Source organism: Salmo salar, chromosome 28, assembly GCF_965601325.2.
Source record: "Salmo salar chromosome 28, fSalSal1, whole genome shotgun sequence".
NCBI lineage: Eukaryota > Metazoa > Chordata > Actinopteri > Salmoniformes > Salmonidae > Salmo > Salmo salar.
Genome location: NC_138318.1, coordinates 16,188,066 through 16,214,597, shown reverse-complemented (window position 1 = coordinate 16,214,597; position 26,532 = coordinate 16,188,066). Strand labels below are relative to the sequence as shown.

General features: G+C 43.7%; 1 protein-coding gene across 1 annotated transcript in view; it reads right to left on the bottom strand.

The window, feature by feature from the left end:
- Positions 1-3,699: 3,699 nt before the first annotated feature.
- shisa8b (shisa family member 8b) overlaps positions 3,700-26,532 on the bottom strand; it is a 35,130-nt gene continuing 12,297 nt past the window's right edge. Inside the window, exons 4-6 of the mRNA XM_014179619.3 lie at positions 23,309-23,427; positions 8,446-8,550; positions 3,700-4,174 (exon numbers count right to left, since the gene is read on the bottom strand). Of these exons, the coding sequence (XP_014035094.3) occupies positions 3,702-4,174; positions 8,446-8,550; positions 23,309-23,427 (697 nt within the window). The 3' untranslated portion in view covers positions 3,700-3,701. The remainder of the gene's footprint in view (positions 4,175-8,445; positions 8,551-23,308; positions 23,428-26,532) is intronic.

The following is a 26,532-nucleotide window of genomic DNA, read 5'->3' as shown; positions in this document are numbered from 1 at the left end:
ATACTATTGTTTGTACAGATGAACGTGGTACCTTCAGGCATTTGGAAATTTCTCCCAAGGATGAACCAGACTTGTGGAGGTCTACAATTTATTTTCTGAGGTCTTGGCTGATTTCTTTTGATTTTCCCATGATGTCAAGCAAAGAGGCACTGAGTTTGAAGGTAGGCCTTGAAATACATCCACAGGTACACCTCCAATTGACTCAAATGATGACAGTTAGCCTATCAGAAGCTTCTAAAGCCATGACATAATTTTCTGGAATTTTCCAAGCTGTTTAAAGGCACAGTCAACTTAAGGTATGTAAACTTCTGACCCACTGGAATTGTGATACAGTGAATTATAAGTGAAATAATCTGTCTGTAAACAATTGTTGGAAAAATTACTTATGTCATGCACAAAGTAGATGTCCTAACCGACTTGCCAAAACTATAGTCTGTTAACAAGAAATTTGTGGTGTGGTTAAAAAACAAGTTTTAATGACTCCAATCTAAGTGTATGTAAACTTCTGACTTCAACTGTATATATACAGTACCAGTCAAAAGTTTGGACACACCTACTCATTCCAGGGTTTTTCTTTATTTTTACTATTTTCTACATTCTAGAATAATAGTGAAGACGTCAAAACTAAGAAATAACACATATGGAATCATGTAGTAACCAAAAAAGTGTTAAAAAATCTAAATATATTTTATATTTGAGATTCTTCAAAGTAGCCACCCTTTGCCTTGATGACATCTTTGCACTCTTGGCATAGTGTATTTTCTTAGTCCAAGTAAAGTGACACAGGGTGGCCAGAATGCTTCATGACAGTGTCATAAAGTGTATTTTCTACAAGTTATTTAAAATATTAAAAAAACATGACTGTAATGAATACATTACAACAACAAAGGATTTAAAAAAGCATTTTAAGAAATTGAAAAAAATGTGGGTTTCGACACTTATGTAGGTGTCATAACCAGCCATAAAGTAACACAATATATATCACAACAGGTGAAAATATATAGGTCATGACAGTGCTATGACCATTATGACAGGTTATGACAAGTTATGTCAGCTGTTATGACATGGTTATGACCAGTTGCGGTAGTCGTTGTGGTGGTGGTATCTTACAATTTGTTGTGAGGGTGTAATGCTAGCGTGTTGATGTTGATACAGTGTTACAGGTTTTTCATTGCATAGGCTGTGTTTGGTTTTCAGTTGAGGACAGGAAGCATTCAGTGGAAAACTTAGCTGAAAATAGGTCTGTTTTCTGTTCTTGTCGTCAAAACATTTGTTTTAAAAGCTACTATTGGCGCGGGAGTCATTTAAACAGTGTCTGGTCGTTTTAATCATGTTCATGTGAGAGTACACATGCCCTTGTCTCAGCCCACTGCCCTGAAACACATACATACACACGCAAGCAAACCTGCATTCTGGGGCTATGGGACATGGGGTGATGGGACTGGGAAACAGAGCAGGGGACCAAAGGACTATCAGTTACACCGCCTGGAGCCAGAGAACAGAGGGAACATGAGCGAGTAATAGGGAGGGAATGAGAGAGAAAATAGCTCTCCAAAAGAAGGGGTGAATAGAGACTTGATGAGAGAGCCGAGAGAAGGAAGAGATGAAAGAAGGCTATGATTACAACTGGAGAGGAGCTGATTAGAAAACGGTAGAGGAGGAATAGAGAGAAGATGAGGAGGAATAGAGAGAAGATGAGGAGGAATAGAGAGAAGATAAGGAGGAATAGAGAGAAGATTACATGTTAGTCATTTATTCAGAGTGACTTATAGGCGCAATTAGGGTTAAGTGCCTTGCTCAAGGGTACATTGACATATTTTTCATTTAGTCGGCTTGGGGATTCGAACCAATGACCTATCGGTTACTGGCGCATAAGCTCTTAAACGTTAGACTACTTGTCGAAAAGGAGGAAGGGTAGGGATGTGCGAGGTAAGGGGTAGTAATGCATCATGATCATGACTCATGTAAAGAGTTTAGTTGTATTCATTGCCTTCATTAGCAATCCACTTCTGGAAGTGGATTCATCTGAAGTGTGCAGCCAGTACGTTGGCCATGTGTGTTAGCCTCGTATGGCCATCCTAATCTTGCTAGCTCGCGAGATCAGGATGGTCCTACAAGGCTACATGTGTGTTAGCCTCGTATGGCCATCCTAATCTTGCTAGCTCGCGAGATCAGGATGGTCCTACAAGGCTACATGTGTGTTAGCCTCGTATGGCCATCCTAATCTTGCTAGCTCGCGAGATCAGGATGGTCCTACAAGGCTACATGTGTGTTAGCCTCGTATGGCCATCTTAATCTTGCTAGCTCGCGAGATCAGGATGGTCCTACAAGGCTACATGTGTGTTAGCCTCGTATGGCCATCTTAATCTTGCTAGCTCGCGAGATCAGGATGGTCCTACAAGGCTACATGTGTGTACCTTGTTAGAGTGAGTTTGTGCTCAACCCAATACCTTCCGAGAGACCGTAGCGTCGATTAGACTTCATTGGTCCTTACACATTTCTGCACCATTGTCTGGGTTTTAGAACTACTGAAACTGACCAAAGGTGCTACTATCACTAGTCCCCTCCCTGTTATGTGACATTTAGTCATGTACAAGTATCCTACTTTTCAACAACAGTTTTGTTTCTTTATTCTCCTTCAGTGGTTAATCATTGTCCTGGTAAACAAATAGATGCACCATTTGTAGAATAGGGTACATCCCTTGCCATTTAAAGAGAGTCTGGTAGCCTTAGCAACACCTCTAGAGCTCTTGTCTGTGCCCTTTACTGTCCGTGCATCGAGGGAAAACACGGAAGACCTCCTCTGGGGTCTGAGATGCTGCAACAAATTCCCTTACACTGACAGCCCAGTGTGTCCTCACATACTCACACGCACTAATAAACACTCCATCAATACCCAGTCTCTAGCCTGGTCCCAGATCTGTTTGTGCCATTGCCTACTCCATTGTCGTTGTCAAGCCGTAACAATTCCATAAGGAGCTGGCAAGAGAGCAGAAACAGACTGGCACCCAGGCTAGACAGTCTCCAGATCCACAATGACTCCTTCATTTCAGCCCCAGGGAAGAAAAATCTGTACATATATACTTTGTCCTCTCCTGTCATCCGGCTTTCCTCTACAGATCCCTAGAGTGATTTCCCACTCTCTCCCTACCTGTCTCTCTCCCTTTCTCTCTCTCTGTCTTGTGCTGGGGCAGAGGCTGATTAGAGCTGACGTGAGGATGGCATTGTCCCTGTCGAGTTAATGTGGCCCCGGGGGTGCCATCATCCCTCTAATGGCCTGAACACAGCGCTTCTAAGGGCTGAGAGAGGGGGGAGCTGTGGGAGTGGGAAATAGAGGATAGAGGCGAAAGAACAAGACCAGAGAAGAATGCATGGAGAGATGTAGTAGAGTTAAAGAAAGGTTTCGAGCAACAAGGAGTTGTGGTAGACATAGAGACCGAGAGGGTCCAGGTTCTGAGGCTCAGAGGTGTTCAGAGAGCGACAGTGTTTCTCTTGCATTATCAATGTCTTGGTGATCTTTGTGGTTCAGTTATTCTACTTGAGTCATGGTGGTGGGTGGCGATGCTGATGCATTGTTGCCCTATCTTTTAACCCCACTTCATCCAGTATCTTTGAAACACTCCGACACTCCTCTGTATCCTGTACATGTTTGTATCTGTTTCTGTATCATTGTAGCTACAGAGGAACTCAGAGCTCCATTCTCAGACAGTAACCTCTGTCTTGCTGTTGGTGGAGTAGCTCTTATGCCTGGTGTGGTGGTAGGAGGATGGGTGGCCGTATGACACAGAGTGGTTGAACATCTCCGGGAAATTCTCTACGCTGTGCTGTCTCCTGGTGGAATAGGCATGCTGGTGTGCTGAGATGTGCCCAGGCTGGGAGGTCTGCCTCTGGACGTGGCGTCCACTGGTGTCCCAGGCTTTCAAGGCCGAGCTAGAGAACAGGGGGTGGCTGGTGGTCTTGGACAGGCGGGACCTCTCCGGGTGGCTCTGGGGGATGGAGATGGAGAGGGGGGCATGGAGGTTGTGGTGGGTGGGGAGTTGGTGGTGGTCTTGGTGAAGGTAGGACTTGTCTTTGGGGTGCAGGGAGATGGGCTGGAAGGCTGGAGGGGCTGCCTGGTACTGGGAGAAGTCCATCAAAGGGTAGCTCTTATAGTATCCCCGAGAGGCAGTGTCCGCTGCAGCAGACAAGAGAGAAGAGAGTTAGTGACCTGAAATTAACTGTCAACTGTCTAAGAAGAGGCCCTGATTTCAGAAAAAAACTAAAATCCTCAACTGTAAAAATCCTGGAAGTTTGTGTTATAAATAGGGTGGGCACTGGGAGGCCAGAGTGTCAGATAACTTCAGCTCAGGGGGACGGGGACAGCCTCGGACTCAGCAGTGAGGCCAGTGTGTGAGATAGCTTCAGCTCAGGGGGACGGGGACAGCCTCAGTCTCAGCAGTGAGGCCAGTGTGTCAGATAGCTTCAGCTCAGGGGGACGGGGACAGCCTCAGTCTCAGCAGTGAGACCAGTGTGTCAGTGTGTCAGATAGCTTCAGCTCAGGGGCGGGACGCCCGCCGCGGAGCCAGGGCGGGCGGCCAGCTCGGGGGCGGGGCGCCGCGTCCAGCAGTGAGACCAGTGTGTCAGTGTGTCAGATAGCTTCAGCTCAGGAGGACGGGGACAGCCTCGGACTCAGCAGTGAGACCAGTGTGTCAGTGTGTCAGATAGCTTCAGCTCAGGGGGACGGGGACAGCCGCAGTCTCAGCAGTGAGACCAGTGTGTCAGTGTGTCAGATAGCTTCAGCTCAGGGGGACGGGGACAGCCTCGGACTCAGCAGTGAGGCCAGTGTGTGAGATAGCTTCAGCTCAGGGGGACGGGGACAGCCTCAGTCTCAGCAGTGAGACCAGTGTGTCAGTGTGTCAGATAGCTTCAGCTCAGGGGGACGGGGACAGCCTCGGACTCAGCAGTGAGGCCAGTGTGTCAGATAGCTTCAGCTCAGGGGGACGGGGACAGCCTTGTCTCAGCAGTGAGACCAGTGTGTCAGTGTGTGAGATAGCTTCAGCTCAGGGGGACGGGGACAGCCTCAGTCTCAGCAGTGAGACCAGTGTGTCAGTGTGTCAGATAGCTTCAGCTCAGGGGGACGGGGACAGCCTCGGACTCAGCAGTGAGATCAGTGCTTCTAGAACCCCGATCCCTCAGGCACACACACTCCTAACCCTGTTCTGCTCACTTTGTGTGTGTACTCTCGTGTATTTATTGTACTGTCTCTCTCCATGAACACGTCAATGACGTTCTGTTCTCTCTGAGCTGTGGGTTGAAGTCATAATGCCTCTTTCACACAGATGATGCTTTTGGTTTTCAACGAAGCACCAGAGTTGGTGTCAATTCCATTTCAATTCAGGAAGGATTTTCATAAAAAATATATCACTTCCTGAATTTAGAGAATTTAAATGGAATTGATCCCAACCCAAAATGAGAAACATGTTTGGTGCTGCTGCGTGTGTCTGTCTGCATGTACAGTATGCGTGCATGTGTGTTTGGATGTGTGTTCCTACATGGGTTTATGTACGTGTGTGTGTGTCTACATATGTGTGTGTGTGTCTACATGTGTGTATGTGTAAGTCGTCTCGAGGTCTCTGTCAGGTCGGATCAGTGTTGTCTGCCAGGCGATATGTATGTGTGTGATGCATGGATACTCATTAGAGCCGCGGAGAGACAAATCTAAGAGAGAAAGAGCGAATGTTTCTGAGAGGAATTCAGAGTGCAATGCTTTCCATTCCACTCTAGTCAGTGAATCATCCCTCTATGCCTGAAAAGTAGATTGTGGAGTGACAGAGATTCCGTTCCCTGTCCATTGCTGTATTTCTCTTCAGTCTGTCGGTGTGAATGGTGTGTTCTGTCCCAACACACTGCCATAATGTTGCTTCAGACACAAAATAATACATTACTGTGAATAGTATAGATTGTTCGACTTTAATCTGCCAGTCTGTACCACAACATCACTATAGCTCCTGGGTGCATGTTTAGTTTTTCCCCTAGCACTACACAGCTGATTCAAATAACTTACTCAACATCAAGCTTTGATTATTTGAATCAGCTGTGTAGTACTAAGGAAATAAACTAAACGTGCACCCAGGACTGGGGGACCCGGTTTACATGAGCTTCACCAGAACCATATACTGTGTATATACACTCAGCGGCCAGTTTATTGGGTACACCCATCTACTACCGGGCTGGACCCCTTTTTTGCCTACAGAACAGCCTGAATTATTCGAGGCATGGATTCTACAAGGTGTGGCATTCAAATGTTGCTCAATTGGTATCAAGGGACCAAACGTGCCAGGGAAACATTTCCCACACCATTACACCATCACCACCATCCTGTAACCATTGATACCAGGCAGGATAAACCATGGACTGATGCTGCTTACGCCAAATCCTGACTCTGGCATCAGCATGACTCAACAGGAACCGAGATTCGTCGGACCAGAATATGCGTTTTTCCACTACTTAATTGTCCAGTGTTGGTGATCACGTGCCCACTGGATCCGCTTCTTGTTTTTAGCTGATAGGAGTGGAACCCGTTGTGGTCGTCTGCTACAATAGTCCATCCATGACAAGGACCGACGAGTTGTGTGTTCCAAGATGCCCTTCTGCACACCACTGTTGTACTGCGCCGTTATTTTCCTGTTTGTGGCCTGCCTGTTAGCTTACACCATTCTTGCCATTCTACTTCGACCGTTCTCATAAACAAGATTTTTTTTCCCCCACAGGACTTCACTGACTAGTTGTTTTTTGTTTGTCGCACCATTCTCTGTAACCTTAGACACAGTGGTGTAAAGTACTTAAATAAAAATTCTTTAAAGTACCACTTAAGTAGTTTTTTGGGGCATCTGTACTATTTCTATTTTTGACAACTTTTACTTCACTACATTCGTAAAGGAAATAATGTACTTTTTACTCCATACATTTTCCCTGACACCCAAAAGTATTCGTTACATTTGAATGCTTAGCAGGACAGGAAAATTGTCAAATTCACGCACTTATCAAGAGAACATCCCTGGTCATCCCTACTGCCTCTGATCTGGTGGACTTAACAAACACAGATGCTTCCTTTGTAAATTATGTCTGAGTATTGGAGTGTGCCACTGGCTATCCATAAATAAAAAATTGTGCTGTCTGGTTAAGTAAGGAATTTTTAATTATTTATACTTTTACTTTTGATAATTAAGTATATATTAGCAATTACATGTACTTTTGATACTTAAGTATATTTAAAACCAGCAATATCTTATTGGGTGATTTTTATTGAGTAATTTTATATTAAAGAGTATCATCTTTACTTTTACTTTTTCTACCACTGCCTAGACACTGTCACGCGTGAAAAGACCAGGGGGCTGGAGGTTTGAGATACTGGAACCAGCGCATCTGGCACCGCCGATCATGCCGCGCTCAGTCGCTAAGGTCACTCGTTTTGCCCATTCTAACGTGCAGGAATATGAAATGGGGGCTTTTATTTCTCTACCCAAAATAGCGTATGTCATGAACATTATGGGGACGAAGCCCAAAACAAATACGTATACATATAACACAGGGCTGTAACCCAAACAAAGAGCAAGGTGTAAACCTCTAATAAATACACGGAACGAGACCAGTAATAACAAGTGCACACTAACACGGTAACACGCAAGCGAATACAACACAGCACAGGTACACACAAGACCAACGGACACGGAGCAATAATCAACAAGGACAAAGGGGAACAGAGGGCACATATATACACATACTAATCAGGGGGAATGGGAACCAGGTGTGCGTAATGAGACAAGACAGTCCGGGGTTGGTGGTAATGAATCCAGTTCAGTGACGCCTAGAAGGCCCGTGACGTAGACCTCTGGAGCTGGTGAATGGAATGAGCAGCAGTACCTCGAACAGTAACTGAATGCCTCGATGCCTGTCTGCCTGCTTCATATAGCAAGCCACAGCCATGTGAACCTAATAAACTGCCAATGAGTGTATATGGATCTGACCTACACTTTCCAGAAAAGCGCTGAGACTGTATTGCCAGTAGGATATCTCCTTTCATTCATGATATGTCTTTTCCATGAAGGGAGCCTAAACCACATCAGATGCCAGCTTGAAAACCTTACGATGGTTTGAAAAGGTTACAGTGCCAGTCTGGATTATGATCAGCATGATGTCCTAGAGTGCACAGCGTGTGTGTGTGTGTGTGTGTGTGTGTGGGTGTGTGTGTGTGTGTGTGTGGGTGTGTGTGTGTGTGTGTGGTGTGTGGTGTGTGTGTGTGTGTGTGTGTGTGTGTGTGTGTGTGTGTGTGTGTGTGTGGGCGCGTGCGTGTGTCCACATGTGTATGTTTATATGTGTGTTAATGTGTGTGTGTGCGTGCATGTTTGAGTCCATTATGCTTGTGCGTGTGCGTGTGTGTGTGTGGGGGTGGGTGGGTGGCCTTACCCACAGCCCTGAGGGAGTTGTACTTGTTGAGGCCCAGTCCACTGAGGTTGCTGTGAGGGTGTGGCATTCCTGGGTATAAGGCTGAATTGTTCAGGTGGTAGTGCTCTGTTGGGAGAAAGAAGGATAGAGAGCGAGATGGAGAGAAAAAAAGAGAGAAAAGTTAGTAATAAGATTAATATCACTTTATTTGTCAATTGTACAGACAGCATACTATTTAAATGCTCCTAACAGTTGTGACTGGGATTGAGAATCCTTCTTCCCTTGTCCAGATCTGTCACAGCCCAACACTGTCTGTTGCAAAGTGCTGTTTTGCCAAGGGAGAATGTGGCCCCTAGTGCTAAATGAGGTGTGACTAATTAACAATGGAACAAACAAACTAGGTAGAAAAAAACTGCATCAATGACCGCTGCTGGCCCAGCCTCTGTCATGCTGTCAGGGGGAACAAGAAAAGTGGGACACTGGGGTTGCATAGGGGCAGAGCCATCTCACACCCTGCATGGCTAGTGGCCATAGAACTGGGGTCCGTTAGTAGCCTATATGAACACATACAGTAGCCTCACATGATTATTCCTACATACCGGTACACCGCCATAAAAATCCCCAAGTGTTTTTCCCTATGATGTACTGTTACACCAACATTGCCATGGCATGGCAGCGCAGTTTGCAATATATACAGTGCCTTCGGAAAGTATTCAGACCCCTTCAATTTGTCCACATTTTGTGACGTTACAGCGTTATTCTAAAATAGATTAAATACCAAAAAATCCATACCAATCTACACACAATACCCCATAACGACAAAGCGTAACAGGTTTTTATAAAATTTTGCAAATGTACAAAAATAAAAAACTGAAATACCTTATTTATATAAGTATTCAGACTCTTTGCAATGAGACTCGAAATTGAGCTCAGGTGCATCCTGTTTCCATTGATCATCCTTGAGATGTTTCTACAACTTGATTGGAGTCCAACGGTGGTAAATTCAATTGATTGGACATGATTAGGAAAGGCACACATCTGTCTATATAAGGTCCCACAGTTGACAGTGCACATCAGAGCAAAAACCAAGCCAAGAGGTTGAAGGAATTGTCCGTAGAGCTTCGAGACAGGATTGTGTCGAGGCACAGATCTGGGGAAGGGTACCAAACAATGTCTGCAGCATTGAAGGTCCCCAAGAACACAGTGGCCTCTATCATTCTTAAATGGAAGAAGTTTGGAACCAGTGGTGTAAAGTATTTAACCTGTCTGGGCTAGGGGGCAGCATTTTCACGGATGGATAAAAAACGTACCCGATTTAAACTGGTTACTACTCTTGCCCAGAAACGAGAATATGCATATTATTAGTAGATTTGGATAGAAAACACTCTGAAGTTTCTAAAACTGTTTGAGTGGTGTCTGTGAGTATAACAGAACTCATATGGCAGGCAAAAAGCTGAGAAAATTCCAAGCAGGAAGTGGCCTGTCTGAGAATTTGTACTTCTTCTTTCTAGTCCCTTTCGGAAACTACAGTATTTCTGGGGTTACGAAGCACTTTCTAAGGCTTCCATTGGCTCTCTAAAGCCTTCAGAAAGCAGGTTTGAGGCGTCTCCTGTTTCTCAGTGGTCTGCCTGGTGACTAAGAGATTGGATATGCGCATTCACGAGAACACGCTGTTTTTTCTTTTCCTCTTTGAATGAATACACTATTGTCCGGTTGGAATATTATCGCTATTTTACGAGAAAAATACCATACAAATTGATTTTAAACAGCGTTTGACATCCTTCTAAGTACGGTAATGGAACATTTTGAATTTTTTTGTCTCGAAATGCGCTCGCGCGTTACCCTTTGGATAGTGACCTGAACACACGAACAAAACGGAGGTATTTGGACATAACTATGGATTATTTGGAACAAAAACATTTCTTGTGGAAGTAGCAGTCCTGGGAGTGCATTCCGACGAAGATCAGCAAAGGTAATACCATTTTTCTAATGCTAATTCTGAGTTTAGTGTGCCCAAAGTTGGCGGGTGTCAAAATAGCTAGCCGTGATGGCTGAGCTATGTACTCAGAATATTGCAAAATGTGCTTTCGTCGAAAAGCTATTTTAAAATCTGACATAGCGATTGCAGAAAGGAGTTCTGTATCTATAATTCTTAAAATAATTGTTATGTATTTTGTCAACGTTTATGATGAGTAAATTAGTAAATTCACCGGAGGTTTTCGGTGGGGATACATTTTCTGAACATCACACGCCAATGTAAAAAGCTGTTTTTTTTATATGAATTTGAACTTGATTGAACAAAACATGCATGTATTGTATAACATAATGTCCTAGGAGTGTCATCTGATGAAGATCATCAAAGGTTAGTGCTTCATTTAGCTGTGTTTTGGGTTTCTGTGACATATATGCTTGCTTGGAAAATGGCTGTGTGATTATTTTGGGCTATGTACTCTCCTAACATAATCTAATGTTTTGCTTTCGCTGTAAAGCCTTTTTGAAATCGGACAATGTGGTTAGATTAACGAGAGTCTTATCTTTAAAATGGTGTAAAATAGTCGTATGTTTGAAAAGTGGAAATGATTGCATTTTTGAGGTTTTTGTATTTCGCGCCACGCTGTTCCACTGGCTGCTGAATAGAGTGGGACGGTGACGTCCCACTAGCCCAGATTAAGTAAAAATACTTCAAAGTACTACTTAAGTAGTTTTTTGGGGTATCTGTACTTTACCTTACTATTTATATTTTTGACAACTTTTACTTTTAACAACTTCTACATTCCTTAAGAAAATGATGTACTTTTTACTCCATACATTTTCCCTGACACCCAAAAGTACTCGTTGAATGCTTAACAGGACAGGAAAATTGTCTAATTCACACACTTATCAAGAGAACATCCCTGGTCATCCCTACTGCCTCTGATCTGGCAGACTCACTAAACACATGCTTCGTTTGTAAATGATGTCTGAGTGTTGGAGCATGTGCCTGGCTATCAGTGAATTTAAAAACAAGAAAATGATCCCACCTGCTTTTCTTAATTATTTATAATTTTACTTTAACTTTTGATACTTAAGTACACTGCTCAAAAAAATAAAGGGAACACTTAAACAACACAATATAACTCCAAGTCAATCACACTTCTGTGAAATCAAACTGTCCACTTAGGAAGCAACACTGATTGACAATAACTTTTACATGCTGTTGTGCAAATGGAATAGACAACAGGTGGAAATTATAGGCATTAAGCAAGACACCCCCAATAATAGAGTGGTTCTGCAGGTGGAGACCACAGACCACTTCTCAGTTCCTATGCTTCCTGGCTGATGTTTTGGTCACTTTTGAATGCTGGCGGTGCTTTCACTCTAGTGGTAGCATGAGACGGAGTCTACAACCCACACAAGTGGCTCAGGTAGTGCAGCTCATCCAGGATGGCACATCAATGCGAGCTGTGGCAAGAAGGTTTGCTGTGTCTGTCAGCGTAGTGTCCAGAGCATGGAGGCGCTACCAGGAGACAGGCCAGTACATCAGGAGACGTGGACGAGGCCGTAGGAGGGCAACAACCCAGCAGCAGGACCGCTACCTCCGCCTTTGTGCAAGGAGGAGCAGGAGGAGCACTGCCAGAGCCCTGCAAAATGACCTCCAGCAGGCCACAAATGTGCATGTGTCTGCTCAAACGGTCAGAAACAGACTCCATGAGGGTGGTATGAGGGCCCGACGTCCACAGGTGGGGGTTGTGCTTACAGCCCAACACCGTGCAGGACGTTTGGCATTTGCCAGAGAACACCAAGATTGGCAAATTCGCCACTGGCGCCCTGTGCTCTTCACAGATGAAAGCAGGTTCACACTGAGCACATGTGACAGACGTGACAGAGTCTGGAGACGCCGTGGAGAACCTTCTGCTGCCTGCAACATCCTCCAGCATGACCGGTTTGGCGTTGGGTCAGTCATTGTGTGGGGTGGCATTTCTTTGGGGGGCCGCACAGCCCTCCATGTGCTCGCCAGAGGTAGCCTGACTGCCATTAGGTACCGAGATGAGATCCTCAGACCCCTTGTGAGACCATATGCTGGTGCGGTTGGCCCTGGGTTCCTCCTAATGCAAGACAATGCTAGACCTCATGTGGCTGTAGTGTGTCAGCAGTTCCTGCAAGAGGAAGGCATTGATGCTATGGACTGGCCCGCCCGTTCCCCAGACCTGAATCCAATTGAGCACATCTGGGACATCATGTCTCGCTCCATCCACCAACACCACGTTGCACCACAGACTGTCCAGGAGTTGGCGGATGCTTTAGTACAGGTCTGGGAGGGGATCCCTCAGGAGACCATCCGCCACCTCATCAGGAGCATGCCCAGGTGTTGTAGGGAGGTCATACAGGCACGTGGAGGCCACACACACTACTGAGCCTCATTTTGACTTGTTTTAAGGACATTACATCAAAGTTGGATCAGCCTGTAGTGTGGTTTTCCACTTTAATTTTGAGTGTGACTCCAAATCCAGACCTCCATGGGTTGATAAATTGGATTTCCATTGATTATTTTTGTGTGATTTTGTTGTCAGCACATTCAACTATGTAAAGAAAAAGGTATTTAATAAGATTATTTCATTCATTCAGATCTAGGATGTGTTATTTTAGTGTTCCCTTTATTTTTTTGAGCAGTGTATATATATATTTGCATAAGTATTCAGACCCTTTACTCAGTACGTTGTTGAAGCACCTTTGGCAGCACTTTAAAGTCTTCTTGGGTATGATGCTACAAGCTTGGCGCACCTGTATTTTTGGAGTTTCTCCCATTCTTCTCTGCGGATCCTCTCAAGCTCTGTCAGGTTGGATGGGGAGTGTCGCTGCACAGCTATTTTCAGGTGTCTCCAGAGGTCTCCAGTCTCTCCCCGTATATAGTCTCGCTATTGTTATTTTACTGCTGCTCTTTAATTACTTGTTACTTTTATTTCTTATTCTTATCCATTTCTTTTTAACTGCATTGGTGGTTAGGGGCTCGTAAGTAAGCATTTCACTGTAAGGTCTACACCTGTTGTATTCAGTGCATGTGACTAATAACATTTTATTTTATTTTATTTGAGATGTAAGCCAGTGTTCAAGACAGAGCTCTGGCTGGGCCACTCAAGGACATTCAGAGACTTGTCCCAAAGCCACTCCTGCGTTGTCTTGGCTGTGTGTTTAGGGTTGTTGTCCTGTTGGAAGGTGAACCTTCGCCCCAGTCTGAGGTCCTGAGCTCTCTGTAGCAAGTTTTCATCAAGGATCTCTGTACTTTGCTCTGTTCATCTTTCCCTTGATCCTAACTAGTCTCCCAGTCACTGCCGCTGAAAAACATCCACAGGATGTCGTCACCTCAATGCTTCGCCGTAGGGATGGTTCCAGGTTTCCTCCAGACGTGACACTTGGCATTCAGGCCAAAGAGTTCAATCTTGGTTTCATCAGACCAGAGAATCTTGTTTCTCATGGTCTGAGAGTCCTTTAGGTGCCTTTTGGCATAATCCAAGCGGGCTGTCATGTGCCTTTAACTGAGGAGTGGTTTCCGTCTGGCCACTCTACCATAAAGGCCTGATTGGTGGAGTGCTGCAGAGATGGTTGTCCTTCTGGAAGGTTCTCCCATCTCCACAGAGGAACTCTGGAGCTCCGTCAGAGTGACCATCGGGTTCTTGGTAACCTCCCTGACCAAGGCCCTTCTCCCCTGATTGCTCAGTTTGGACGGGCGGCCAGCTCTAGGAAGAGTCATGGTGGTTCCAAACTTCTTCCATTTAAGAATGATGGAGGCCAATGTGTTCTTGGGGACCTTCAATGCTGCAGAATGTTTTTGGTACCCTTGCCCAGATCTGTGCCTCGACATAATCCTGTCTCAAAGCCCTACTGACATTTCCTTCGACCTCATGGCTTGGTTTTTGCTCTGACATGCACTGTCAACTGTGTGACCTTATATAGACGGGGGTATGCCTTTCCAAAGCATGGTGGTGATGACATCCTGCTGTGTGGATGTTTTTCAGCGGCAGGGACTGGTTGAATTTACCACAGGTGGACTCCAATCAAGTTGTAGAAACATCTCAAAGATGATCAATGGAAACAGGATGCACCTGAGCTCAATTTCAAGTCTCATAGCAAAGGGTCTGAATATTTATGTAAATAAGGTATTTCTGTGTTTTAGTTTTTATAAATTTGCAATCCTTTCTAAAAAACAGTTTTCTCTTTGTCCTTTTGGGGTATTGTTTGTAGATTGATGAGGGAAAAAAATTACTTAATCAATTTTAGAATAAGGCTGTACTGTAACAAAATGTGGAAAAAGGGAAGGGGCCTGGATACTTTCCAAATGCACTGTATGTTTGTAGGCCTACATCAAATGAGTAGTATGTGATCTAGCAAAGAAGAAGCTGGGAGATGGGGAGTTGGAGTTATGCCGTGCATATTAAGTAAGACCTTCGGCATGGTGACCCACTGAAGAAAGAACAAGAGGGCAGGGGCGGCCCATTATGGTTATGTAATGTCATGTCTTCCCAGGCTGGTACGGCTGGGTGGTGTACTATACACTGCAGACCTGGCCGAATATGATAGATAGTGTAGATATGTGTCCTTAGCTGTCTGTTCCACTTGGCCCTGGCCTACTCTCTCTGTCTGAACAGTGGAGGGTTGTTAAGACATGATGCAGTCATTTGAGGGACAGAGGGAACGGGCTGGAGTTATGCAGCAGTACTGTTACTAATATAATTAAGAAAAATACTAGGGTGGACTGTATCTTAGGCTAGGTTGAAGAGTGATATTGCCACTATGGTGCATCTGTAAGAATGCAGGAAGGAAGGTTCAAGACAAGGTTTCCAGTTCTCGTTATTTATTCACTAACTAAAAGGGCACAGCAGGTCACAGGAGCACATGGGGGGTAGGATGGAGATTTGATGGCTCGTAAGGCGGGAAGGTAAGTTTGTCACAAGTTATGATAGGAGGTTGTGGTCTGAAGGGAATTCAAAGAGGAGATAAAATACATTAGTATACATGACAAAGTGCCATAAGGAAGGCGAAATATAAAAGTATATCAACCATGCTAACCAAACAAAGGACATTACCAATAAAATTAAATCAAATCAAATGTTGTTTGTCACATGCGCCTAATACAACCGGTGCAGACCTTACAGTGAAATGCTTACTTACAAGCCCTTAACCAACAATGCAGTTTTAAGAAAATACCCCCAACAAAGTAAGAGATAAGAAAAACAAATAATTAAAGAGCAGCAGTAAATAACAATAGCGGGGCTATATACAGGGGGTACCGGTTCAGAGTCAATGTGTCAATGTGCGGGGGCACCGGTGTTGAGGTAATTGAGGTAATTATGTACATGCAGGTAGGGTTACTAAAGTGGCTATGCATAGATAATAACAGAGAGTAGCAGTGGGGTGGGGGGTGCAAGTAGTCTGGGTAGCCATTTTATTAGCTGTTCAGGAGTCTTATGGCTTGGGGGTAGAAGCTGTTTAGAAGCCTCTTTGACCTAGACTTGGCGCTCCGGTACCGCTTGCCGTGCGGTAGCAGAGAGAACAGCATATGACTTGGGTGGCTGGAGTCTTCGACAATTTTTAGGGCCTTCCTCTGACAATGCCTGGTATAGAGGTCCTGAATGGCAGGAAGCTTGGCCCCGGTGATGTACTGGGCCGTACGCACTACCCTCTGTAGTGCCTTGCGTTCGGAGGCCGAGCAGTTGCCATACCAGGCAATGATGCAACCCATCAGGAAGCTCTCGATGGTGCAGCTGTAAAACCTTTTGAAGATCTGAGAACCCATGCCAAATCTTTTCAGTCTCCTGAGGGGGAATAGGTTGTGTCGTGACCTCTTCACGACTGTCTTGATGTTCTTGGACCATGTTAGTTTGTTGGTGATGTGGACCCCAAGGAACTTGAAGCTCTAAACCTGCTCCACTACAGCCCGTGTTGTAGTGGAGCAGGTTGAGAGGTCAGTGTTACTTGAGCAGGCAGTGTACTTGAGCAGGTCAGTGTTACTTGCCTCGAAGCGAGCGTAGAAGTTTTTTAGCTCATCTGGTAGGCTTGTGTCACTGGGCAGATCTCGGTTGTGCTTCCCTTTGTATTCTGTAATAGTTTGCAGGCCCTGCCAGATCCGACGAGCGTCGGAGCCGGTGTAGGACGATTATTAGATCTTAGTCCTGTATTGACGCTTTGCCTGTTTGATGGTTTGTTGGCAGGCATAGCAGGATTTCTTATAAGCTTCCGGGTTAGAGTAGCCTAGTGGTTAGAGCGTTGGACTAGTAACCGAAACGTTGAAAGATCAAATCCACAAGCTGACAAGGTAAAAATCTGTCATTCTGCCCCTGAACTAGGCAGTTAACCCACTGTTCCTAGGCCATCATTGAAAATAAGAATTTGTTCTTAACTGACTTGCCTAGTTAAATAAAGGTAAGAAAAAAGTCCCGCTCCTTGAAAGCGGCAGCTTTAGCTTGGTGCGAATGTTGCCTGTAATCAATGGCTTCTGGTTGGGGTAATATCTATGCAACTCAGGATATATAAGACAAAGGAAAGAAGGAAAACTTTCTAAGGAAAGTATAGCATCATAAACTGATTGGCAATAAACATACCGGCTAGAACGTTAGCATTAGCATTATACAATTCTCTACATACAAAAAAGGCACTTACTTTAGAGTCCGGTAAGCACAACAAAGGAAATCGAATAAGGACTTGGGCCGCCCCATGCCACTACAAACACTGAACAAACACTGATATAAAACTAGCTGCTTATATACGTGAGGAAAGGAGAGGAATGGTGATTATCAGAGTGAGTTCAGATGTGGTGAGTTTGCAGGAGAACCGGCGTGTCCAAAGGGTGATTAGGGAATTGGTGAGATGGCATGATCCTTCAGAACAGTAATAGGACTGATAATACATTGGATATTACAGGGTTATTACACAAGAGGCCCAGAGGTGTGTTTGTGCCTCATTCTGAACACACTTACCCATAGTACAACCTGCTCCCAATACCCAGCTATTGTGTGTGTTCATAGCCGTGAAACACTAAGAGACTGCTGAGACGAGCAAGCAAGCACATGTGTGTGTGTGTGTTTGTAATGTTACATTAAAGAGTATTTTGTGCCTTAGGGAGGGTGATAAAGAGGAGAGTGCATAACGGGATGTCTGACGTCTGTAAGACACGAGTGTGTGTATGGCTGGCCCTAACGCGTCTGTACTACTTTGAGAGCAGTGTAGTTTCACATTGGCCATTTGAGCTTCACTAGTGTGGCAGGCATAGCGACACACACACACACACACACACACACACACACACACACACACACACCACACACACACACACACACACACACACACACACACACACACACACACACACCACACACACACACACACACACACACACACACACACCTTGCTACCTCCTATTACCGCCGTGTATATAGAGCCATGCAACTCCCCATCACCCCTCTGTACCTGAAGACTCACACTTGATCAGTCCCTATGAGAGACTGGTTTTTATATTTTAACTGGAGTGCTTCCCTTAGGGCTGGAGGGAGGGGGGCTACAAATCCCTCCCTGCTAAAATCTGTCATTTATAAGAATAACAAGCCGTCTGTCTTTTTTGGAGCCTGGAGATGGAGATGGGAGGTTATCAGCCAATATGACAATACTAAGAAAGAGAGGGAAGGTAAATGTGGGTGAAACATAAGTGTTGCAGAGAGAGAGAAAGAGACAAAGGGAAAGATGGACAGAATAGAGAGGGAAAGAGCTATTGCGTGAGAGAGGAAGTGAGAGGTATGTCGTGAGAAAATGCTTATCCCAAGGTTCATAAACATACACAAAAGCATCATAAGCTGCTCTACACTTAAATGAAAATGAAGCTTTTGGGCCAAACTTAAGCATTTGCACCAGGTGCAAAGTTTACACCTGTAGACACAAGTTTTTTAAGTGAATTAAATATTGAGGGCAGACCAAAAAGGATAAATAAAGGTTAAGAGGAAGTATAATAAGCTTTGTTTTTGGTGTTTTATCCCCTATTGAAAAAGATGGTGCAAACTTTAAACCCAGAGCAAAATGCTTCGTAAATCTGACTCCTTGGTCAGTGAGCAGCCGGCATTACTTTTCCCAAAGCATCTCTTTCTTTTCCCAAAGCATCTCTTTCTTTTATCAAAGCATCTCTTTCTTTTCCCAAAGCATCTCTTTCTTTTCCCAAAGCATCTCTTTCTTTTCCCAAAGCATCTCTTTCTTTTCCCAAAGCATCTCTTTCTTTTATCAAAGCATCTCTTTCTTTTATCAAAGCATCTCTTTCTTTTCCCAAAGCATCTCTTTCTTTTCCCAAAGCATCTCTTTCTTTTCCCAAAGCATCTCTTTCTTTTCCCAAAGCATCTCTTTCTTTTCCCAAAGCATCTCTTTCTTTTCCCAAAGCATCTCTTTCTTTTATCAAAGCATCTCTTTCTTTTATCAAAGCATCTCTTTCTTTTCCCAAAGCATCTCTTTCTTTTATCAAAGCATCTCTTTCTTTTCCCAAAGCATCTCTTTCTTTTCCCAAAGCATCTCTTTCTTTTATCAAAGCATCTCTTTCTTTTCCCAAAGCATCTCTTTCTTTTATCAAAGCATCTCTTTCTTTTCCCAAAGCATCTCTTTCTTTTCCCAAAGCATCTTTCTTTTATCAAAGCATCTCTTTCTTTTCCCAAAGCATCTCTTTCTTTTCCCAAAGCATCTCTTTCTTTTCCCAAAGCATCTTTCTTTTATCAAAGCATCTCTTTCTTTTATCAAAGCATCTCTTTCTTTTCCCAAAGCATCTCTTTCTTTTCCCAAAGCATCTCTTTCTTTTCCCAAAGCATCTTTCTTTTCCCAAAGCATCTTTCTTTTCCCAAAGCATCTCTTTCTTTTCCCAAAGCATCTCTTTCTTTTATCAAAGCATCTCTTTCTTTTATCAAAGCATCTCTTTCTTTTCCCAAAGCATCTCTTTCTTTTATCAAAGCATCTATTTCCCTCCCCACTGGAAAAGCCAATACTGTTTGGCGCCATAATGTACTATAATGTCCCACTCAGCTAAGTGAGAAACAGAAAGGGATGACCCTTAACAGTCAATTGAGAGGACAGAGGTTATGTAACGACTGTCGTAGCGATGGGGACCAAAGCGCAGCGTGTTGAGTGCTCATAATGACTTTTTATTTTAACACAGAACACTAAAGAAAATAACAAAAGCGAAAAACGATCAGCTCACAGTTCTGTCAGGTACTGAAGACTAAACAGAATACAACTACCCACAAACACAGGTGGAAAAAACCCTACTTTAGAGACCATGAGGACCAGCTGCCTCTAATTGGAGATCATCTAAAAAAACAACAACATAGAAATAGAAAACTAGTACTAAACATAGATATAGAAAACATAGAAAACACAAAACCCCCCCTGTCATGCCCTGACCTACTCTACCATAGAAAATAACATCTTACTATGGTCAGGATGTGACAGGTTATTCAAACCACAGCATTTTAACAACATCACCTTCAGAGCCAGACCTTTTAAATTCGCCTGACAACTGTGCCAATCCCACACTCTGAGACAGAGTGAGATTAGAGCAGTGACAGAACTATAAACCAGAAGCACTGGTGTGTCAAACTGAAATCCTTTAGAAAGAAGAAAGGAGGGAAAAGAGGAGTAAAAAGAGGGATTGGTGAGCCTAGCGGAGTCTACGGTTCTCACCGTAAATAATACATCACCGACGGCCCAAATCCTCAAGACTGGAGGAGCGCTGTGCCGTGTGTGTGCGTGTAATCCACTAAACTGCATTTGCGCAGATGATCCAAGTCCAATCTCTAGTGCTACAGCCAAGGCCTTCATCAACACACAGTAATACAGATCCTTGATGTGTGTATGTGTTTGTGTGTGTGTTTTGAGTGGGGATCACAGAAAAGACTGTGGCTGGTCTGAGATCCAAAGGTTTTTTGGGGATTGAGTGTGAGCAGACCAGTGTGTGTGATGTGTGTACGTATTTGTGTGTGTGTGATGTGTGTATTCTCTTTAACCTAGGTCTATGGATGCACTGTCAGCTGGAGGGGTGGGGGAAAAGTTAGGGGGCCTCTTAGATCAAACACTCCCCACCACCCCTCTCTCTCTCACACCCCTCTCTGTCTCTCGCTCTGTCACACACACACATCCACACACACATACATACATCTGGATGTATAGAATTGGCACATGCCCCTTGTGGATGGATGTTCTGGTGGGCTGGCTAGTTGAGTTTGCATGGTGATTGTTGCCGGTTTCGTTATTGATGTTTACCAGTTTACCATGTGTATCGTACAGGTGGCCTATTTACTGAGGATGGTGCTGTCATGACGTTGCCCTCTTTGGGTACAGTGAGCACCATCCCCCTCTCTCTGCACCATCTCCCTCCCTCTCTCTCTCTCTCCTACACCCAGGCTGCTGTTAGGCAGGTCATAAATTCCTGGAGGAGATTCTTCCTCATGGCCAGACAGTATAGAGAGAGAGTGAGTTTTCATAGAGAGAACAAAGGAACTTCTTCCACCTCACAGAACTTGAGAACTGAACAATATTCATGTTCTGGAGAATGTATAAACGGTCAGTGAAGTAGCCAGCTACGAACTGGTCCGTTTGGTACAATTTTGTGAAACTCATGAGAGACAATACAGCCACATTACCATAACCCTGTTTATACAAGAGTCTCAGTTATGAGGCGTGCATCTAATTGTTGTATAAAATGAATGAGTAAAGATGAAACTATTTGTGAAATTCTGTAATGTGATTTTAAACTGTTTAATGAAGGAAACTCCAATTCCCTTTGGAGTTTAACTAAATCATAGGCCCGCCCCCATGAGCACAGACATTGATCTGGCATTGTGGGACAGCCCCTTTCTGCTCTTCCGAATATAACCCCCACCTTGGGAATTTATCTTTAGACCATGCTTCTCTCAATTACAAGAGGGCTAAGGTTTGAGTAGAGACCAAGCTTCTCTCAATTACGAGAGGGCTAAGGTTTGAGCCCATTGCTGAATTCTTAACCATACCACGTGGTTAACTCAGACTATCGAACCGACAGAATAATAACAAATCTTTGATACTAATTACTAGTCTGCAGCTAGGAATTCGGTATCATTGAACGTTCATGTGCAAAGGATTAGCATTTCAATTGTTATAATTATCAACTTTGTAGTGTGTTTTATCTCAGTCGACCCCCACTTCCCTTTTGTCCACCAAGTCGCCATGCCAGTTTAGCCAACTAGGGCACATCCGCTATAATTTCCTTGTAACTATATCTACTGTTTGTTTGTGCATTTCTGTGATTATTTAGTAAGTTAATAAATAAATTATTTTAAGACAATTGATGTATGGATGACTCATAATGAAGAGTGGGTTCGTGCAGATAACCAACAATTTACGACGTTTGGAATGAGACTAACGTGAGGTAAAGAATAATTCATTAATTAGAAGACTAATTGATCAGATATTAAAATATCTGAAAGTTATATTAGGAAAATTATAACTTTGTAATCTGAATATTTTCCTTGGTGCCCAGATTTCCTAGTTAATTACAGTTACATGATTAAGTTAGTTTAATCACGTAATAATAATTACAGAGAATTTTTGATAAAAATAAGTCTTCCGTTTAATGATGCCAAAGACACGACAGTGCTGTCCCTGGTTTTCTTCTCCACCCCCTAGTTCCTTATCTCCTTGATGTGAGTAGTATCTGTTGTTGCCACTATCAGACAAGGAGCTCTCCAAATTGATGCCTCACTGATGTTATCAACCACTACGGCATGCTTTGTGTTAACTTGACGCCACTATCAGCACAGTGTACACACCATTGAATTAGAATGTGTCATTATTATTCTACGGTAGCTACACACACATACATGCATATTGTGATGCATACACAGCCGGAAACTAGTGAAGTATGTACAAATACATGTCATTTCTTTAGTCATTGAAAGAAGTCTCCAGAAATCATGTGGTACATCAACAGTACAGATGTTATATATGTGGAGAATCATTTCGTGAATCATTTCGTGATCCTATAATAGGATGGACTGAGTTGTGCTCCGCTCTGAATACCTCGAATAAGTCATAGTGTGTTTGGGTGTAGGGTTATAAGTGACCCCTAGACCCTCATCCTGTAACTACACTAATGAGTCAGCTAGGTTTTACTCAGCACTGAAACGGCAGTGTTTGGTCTGGCTGCTTTAGTGATGCAAGAGAAGAGAAGGGGCTGTTTGGTAAAGTTTTCCCATCAAGCAAAAGTACAGTGAGAGAATTTGTTAGCGTGTGCCTGTGCCTGTGCCTGTGCCTGTGCCTGTGCCTGTGCCTATGCAGTGGTGGAAAACTGTCATACTTGAGTAAAAATAAAGATACCTTAATAGAAAATGACTCAAGTAAATGTATAAGTCACCCAGTAAAATTCTACTTGAGTAAAACTCTAAAAGTATTTGGTTTAAAATATACTTAAGTATCAAAAAATAAATCATTTCAAATTCCCTATATTAAGCAAACCAGATGGCACCATTTTCTGGTTTTCTAATTTACAGAAAGCCAGGGGCACACTCCAACACTCAGACATCATTTACAAACAAAGCATGTTGGTTTAGTGAGCGTGTCAGATCAGAGGCAGTAGGGATGACTAGGGATGTTCTCTTGATAACTGCGTGAATTGGACTATTTTCCTGTCCTGCTAAGCCTGCAAAATGTATTGGGTGTCAGGGAAAAAGTAAGGAGTGAAAAGTACAATATTTTCTTAAGGAACGTAGTGAAGTAAACCTTAAAGTAGTCAAAAATATAAATAATAAAGTAAAGTACAGGTACCCCAAAAAACGACTTAAGTAGTACTTTAAAGTATTTTTACTTAAGTACTTTACACCACTGTGCATGTGTGCTGAGTAGCTGTGCTTACCGCTGCGGCTGCGTAGCATCCTAGCTGAGATGTAGTTGGTTTCGATAGGGGGATTGGTGATTGTGCTGTCCACTGAGCTAACCTCTCCTCTGGGCTGCTTCAGAAGCTCTGTCAGGGTCCTGTGAATGGACAGACACACATATTACAGTTAGACTTTAGAATGACTCTCTACATGTGTGGTGATTGAGTAGGAACAGTGAGTGGGGATTGAACCAGCTGATCCCGTGGTTATAGGCAATCGACCCAAGGCCTAACCCTAAACTCCTGGGCAAATATCTCCCCATAGCTGGCCACTGTGTGTGACTGTAGGCTTAGTCAAAGCCAAAAATAAGAACAGCAGCACTGCAGGGGAACATGGGAGAAAGTGATAGGAGCCAGAGAATTGGGCTGAGTGTGTGTGAATATAATCTGGAGAGAGAGAGAGGGAGAGAGAGAGGTGGGAGAGAGAGAGAGACTGACACTGAAAATGGGCCACTTTAATTGCGTGTAATCTTATCAGGCACACAGTGTCACACTCATAAATACCCTAAAACACACTGTCACGTCATTGAGCTGTGTGTAAGGGAACACACTGCTGTACTGAAAGACATCATCTCTCTTTCTCTGTGTGTTTGTGTCCCACGGACCCAGACCTCAGGAAGGGTGGGGAGTCAGAGCGCTCCTCTCCTCTCTTCTCCTGGGAGGACTTTCCTGAACAGATTGACCTTCCCCTGGGCTGTGGTTATCTGTACAGTACATTATGTGCCAGGAATGTGTATAAATGTGGGAAGGGTATCACGTGAATTTGCCCGGGCCCATTGGAACTGCTGAGTGGGACAGTGTGTAGGTGTGATTGATATGTGTGTGGGACTGCCAAATTCTGCCCCTAAGGGGAGTGCTGTGGTGGCGTGCTGAGAGGGAAGCAATGTTGATGTCAGACATGATTGCTGGCTGTTTTCAGATGGTAAAAATGTCTTGTCTACAGGGACTCCTTCCCAGCGGAGGAAAAAGTACCCAATTGTCATACTTGAGTAAAAGTAAAGTCACCCACTAAAAAACTACTTGAGTAAAAGTCTAAAAGTATTTGGTTTTAAATATACTTAAGTATCAAAAGTAAATGTGATTGCTAAAATATACTTAAGTATTGAAAGTAAAAATAAAAGTATAAATCATTTAAAATTCCCTATATTAAGCAAACCAGACGGCACCATTTAAAAAAAAAGATTACGGATAGCCAGGGGCATGTTCCAACACTCAGACATAATTTATAAACAAAGCATTTGTGTTTAGTGAGTCTGCCAGATCAGTGGAATAGGGATGACCAGGGATCTTGATAAGTGTGTGAATTTGACAATTTTTCCTGCCCTACTATTAAAAATGTAACAAGTACTTTTGGGTGTAAGAGAAAATGTACGGAGTAAAATGTACATTATTTTGTTTTGGAACGTATTGAAGTAAAAGATGTCAAAAATATAAATAGTAAAGTAAAGTACAGATACCCCAAAAAACTACTTAAGTAGTACCAATCGCTGATGACTTTGTTTTGTACAGTACAACACTAGTCGTGCCCCTCGTCACGACAAATGACTTCAACGATGGCAGTCTCAGCCTAAAGTATGTAGTGAAAGACAGAGCAGCAGAAGAATTTAGTGTATTCTAGGCTAGTAGACTGGTGAATCGCCTGGGGGACTTCGCAGAGGTGTAGGGCTTCAAGGGGGTTCCGTGTACAGTGGATGAAGACAGGGGCTTGGTTTTAACTTTTTGGTTCCGGTAAAATTAAGAAAAGATTGTGCTCAAATTGTGTAACTACTGGGCCAATAAAGGTATTTCTTTAAATAAATAAAAATTCTCTCTTTCAAGCCACCTAAATCTCTAAATATTCCATTCTCTCTTTCTCTCCACCCTCTCTAATGTCACTCTCTTTTACTTTATTTCTCTTTCTAAACCTACGTTACTGTCGTTCCCTCACTACCTCATGTTGTCTCTTACTCACTAGCTGACACTGCCTAGGGCTTGGTTCTCTCTTCTTTTGGCTCGCTACTAAACAACTTGCTGATTAAGGCTTTTAACAAAACTGCTTTTATCTCTGGGCATTTAGGGCATTTCTAGAGGCTAAATTGAACTTCCATTTCAGGCTCTATCTATGTGGAAGTTATACCCTAAATGTACACTAATCAAATCAAATCAACGTTTATTTGTCACATGCGCCGAATACAACAGGTGTAGACCTTACAGTGAAATGCTTACTGCTAGGCTCTAACCAACAGTGCAAAAAAGGTATTAGGTGAACAATAGGTATGTAAAGAAATAAAACAACAGTGAAAAACAACAGTAAAAAAGACAGTGAAAAATAACAGTAGCGAGGCTATATACAGTAGCGAGGCTATAACAGTAGCGAGGCTATAACAGTAGCGAGGCTATATACAGGCACCAGTTAGTCGGGCTGATTGAGGTTGTATGTACATGTAGATATAGTTAAAGTGACTAAGCATATATGATAAACAGAGAGTAGCAGTAGCATAAAAGAGGGGTTGGCGGGTGGTAGGTGGCGGGACACAATGCAGATAGCCCGGTTAGCCAATGTGCGGGGGAACTGGTTGGCCGGGCCAATTGAGGTAGTATGTACATGAATGTATAGTTAAAGTTACTATGCATATATGATAAACAGAGAGTAGCAGCAGCGTAAAAGAGGGGTTGGGAGGAGCACACAATGCAAATAGTCTGGGTAGCCATTTGATTACCTGTTCAGGAGTCTTATGGCTAGGGGTAAAAACTGTTGAGAAGCCTTTTTGTCCTAGACTTGGCACTCTGGTACCGCTTGCCATGCGGTAGTAGAGAGAACAGTCTATGACTGGGGTGGCTGGGGTCTTAGACAATTTTTAGGGCCTTCCTCTGGCACCGCCTGGTGTAGAGGTGCTGGATGACAGGCAGCTTAGCCCCAGTGATGTACTGGGCCGTACGCACTACCCTCTGTAGTGCCTTGCGGTCGGAGGCCGAGCAATTGCCGTACCAGGCAGTGATGCAACCAGTCAGGATGGTCTCGATGTTGCAGCTGTAGAACCTTTTGAGGATCTGAGGACCCATACCAAATCTTTTTAGTTTCCTGAGGGGGAATAGGCTTTGTCGTGCCCTCTTCACGACTGTCTTGGTGTGTTTGGACCATTGTAGTTTGTTGGTGATGTGGACACCAAGGAACTTGAAGCTCTCAACCTGCTCCACTACAGCCCCGTCGATGAGAATGGGGG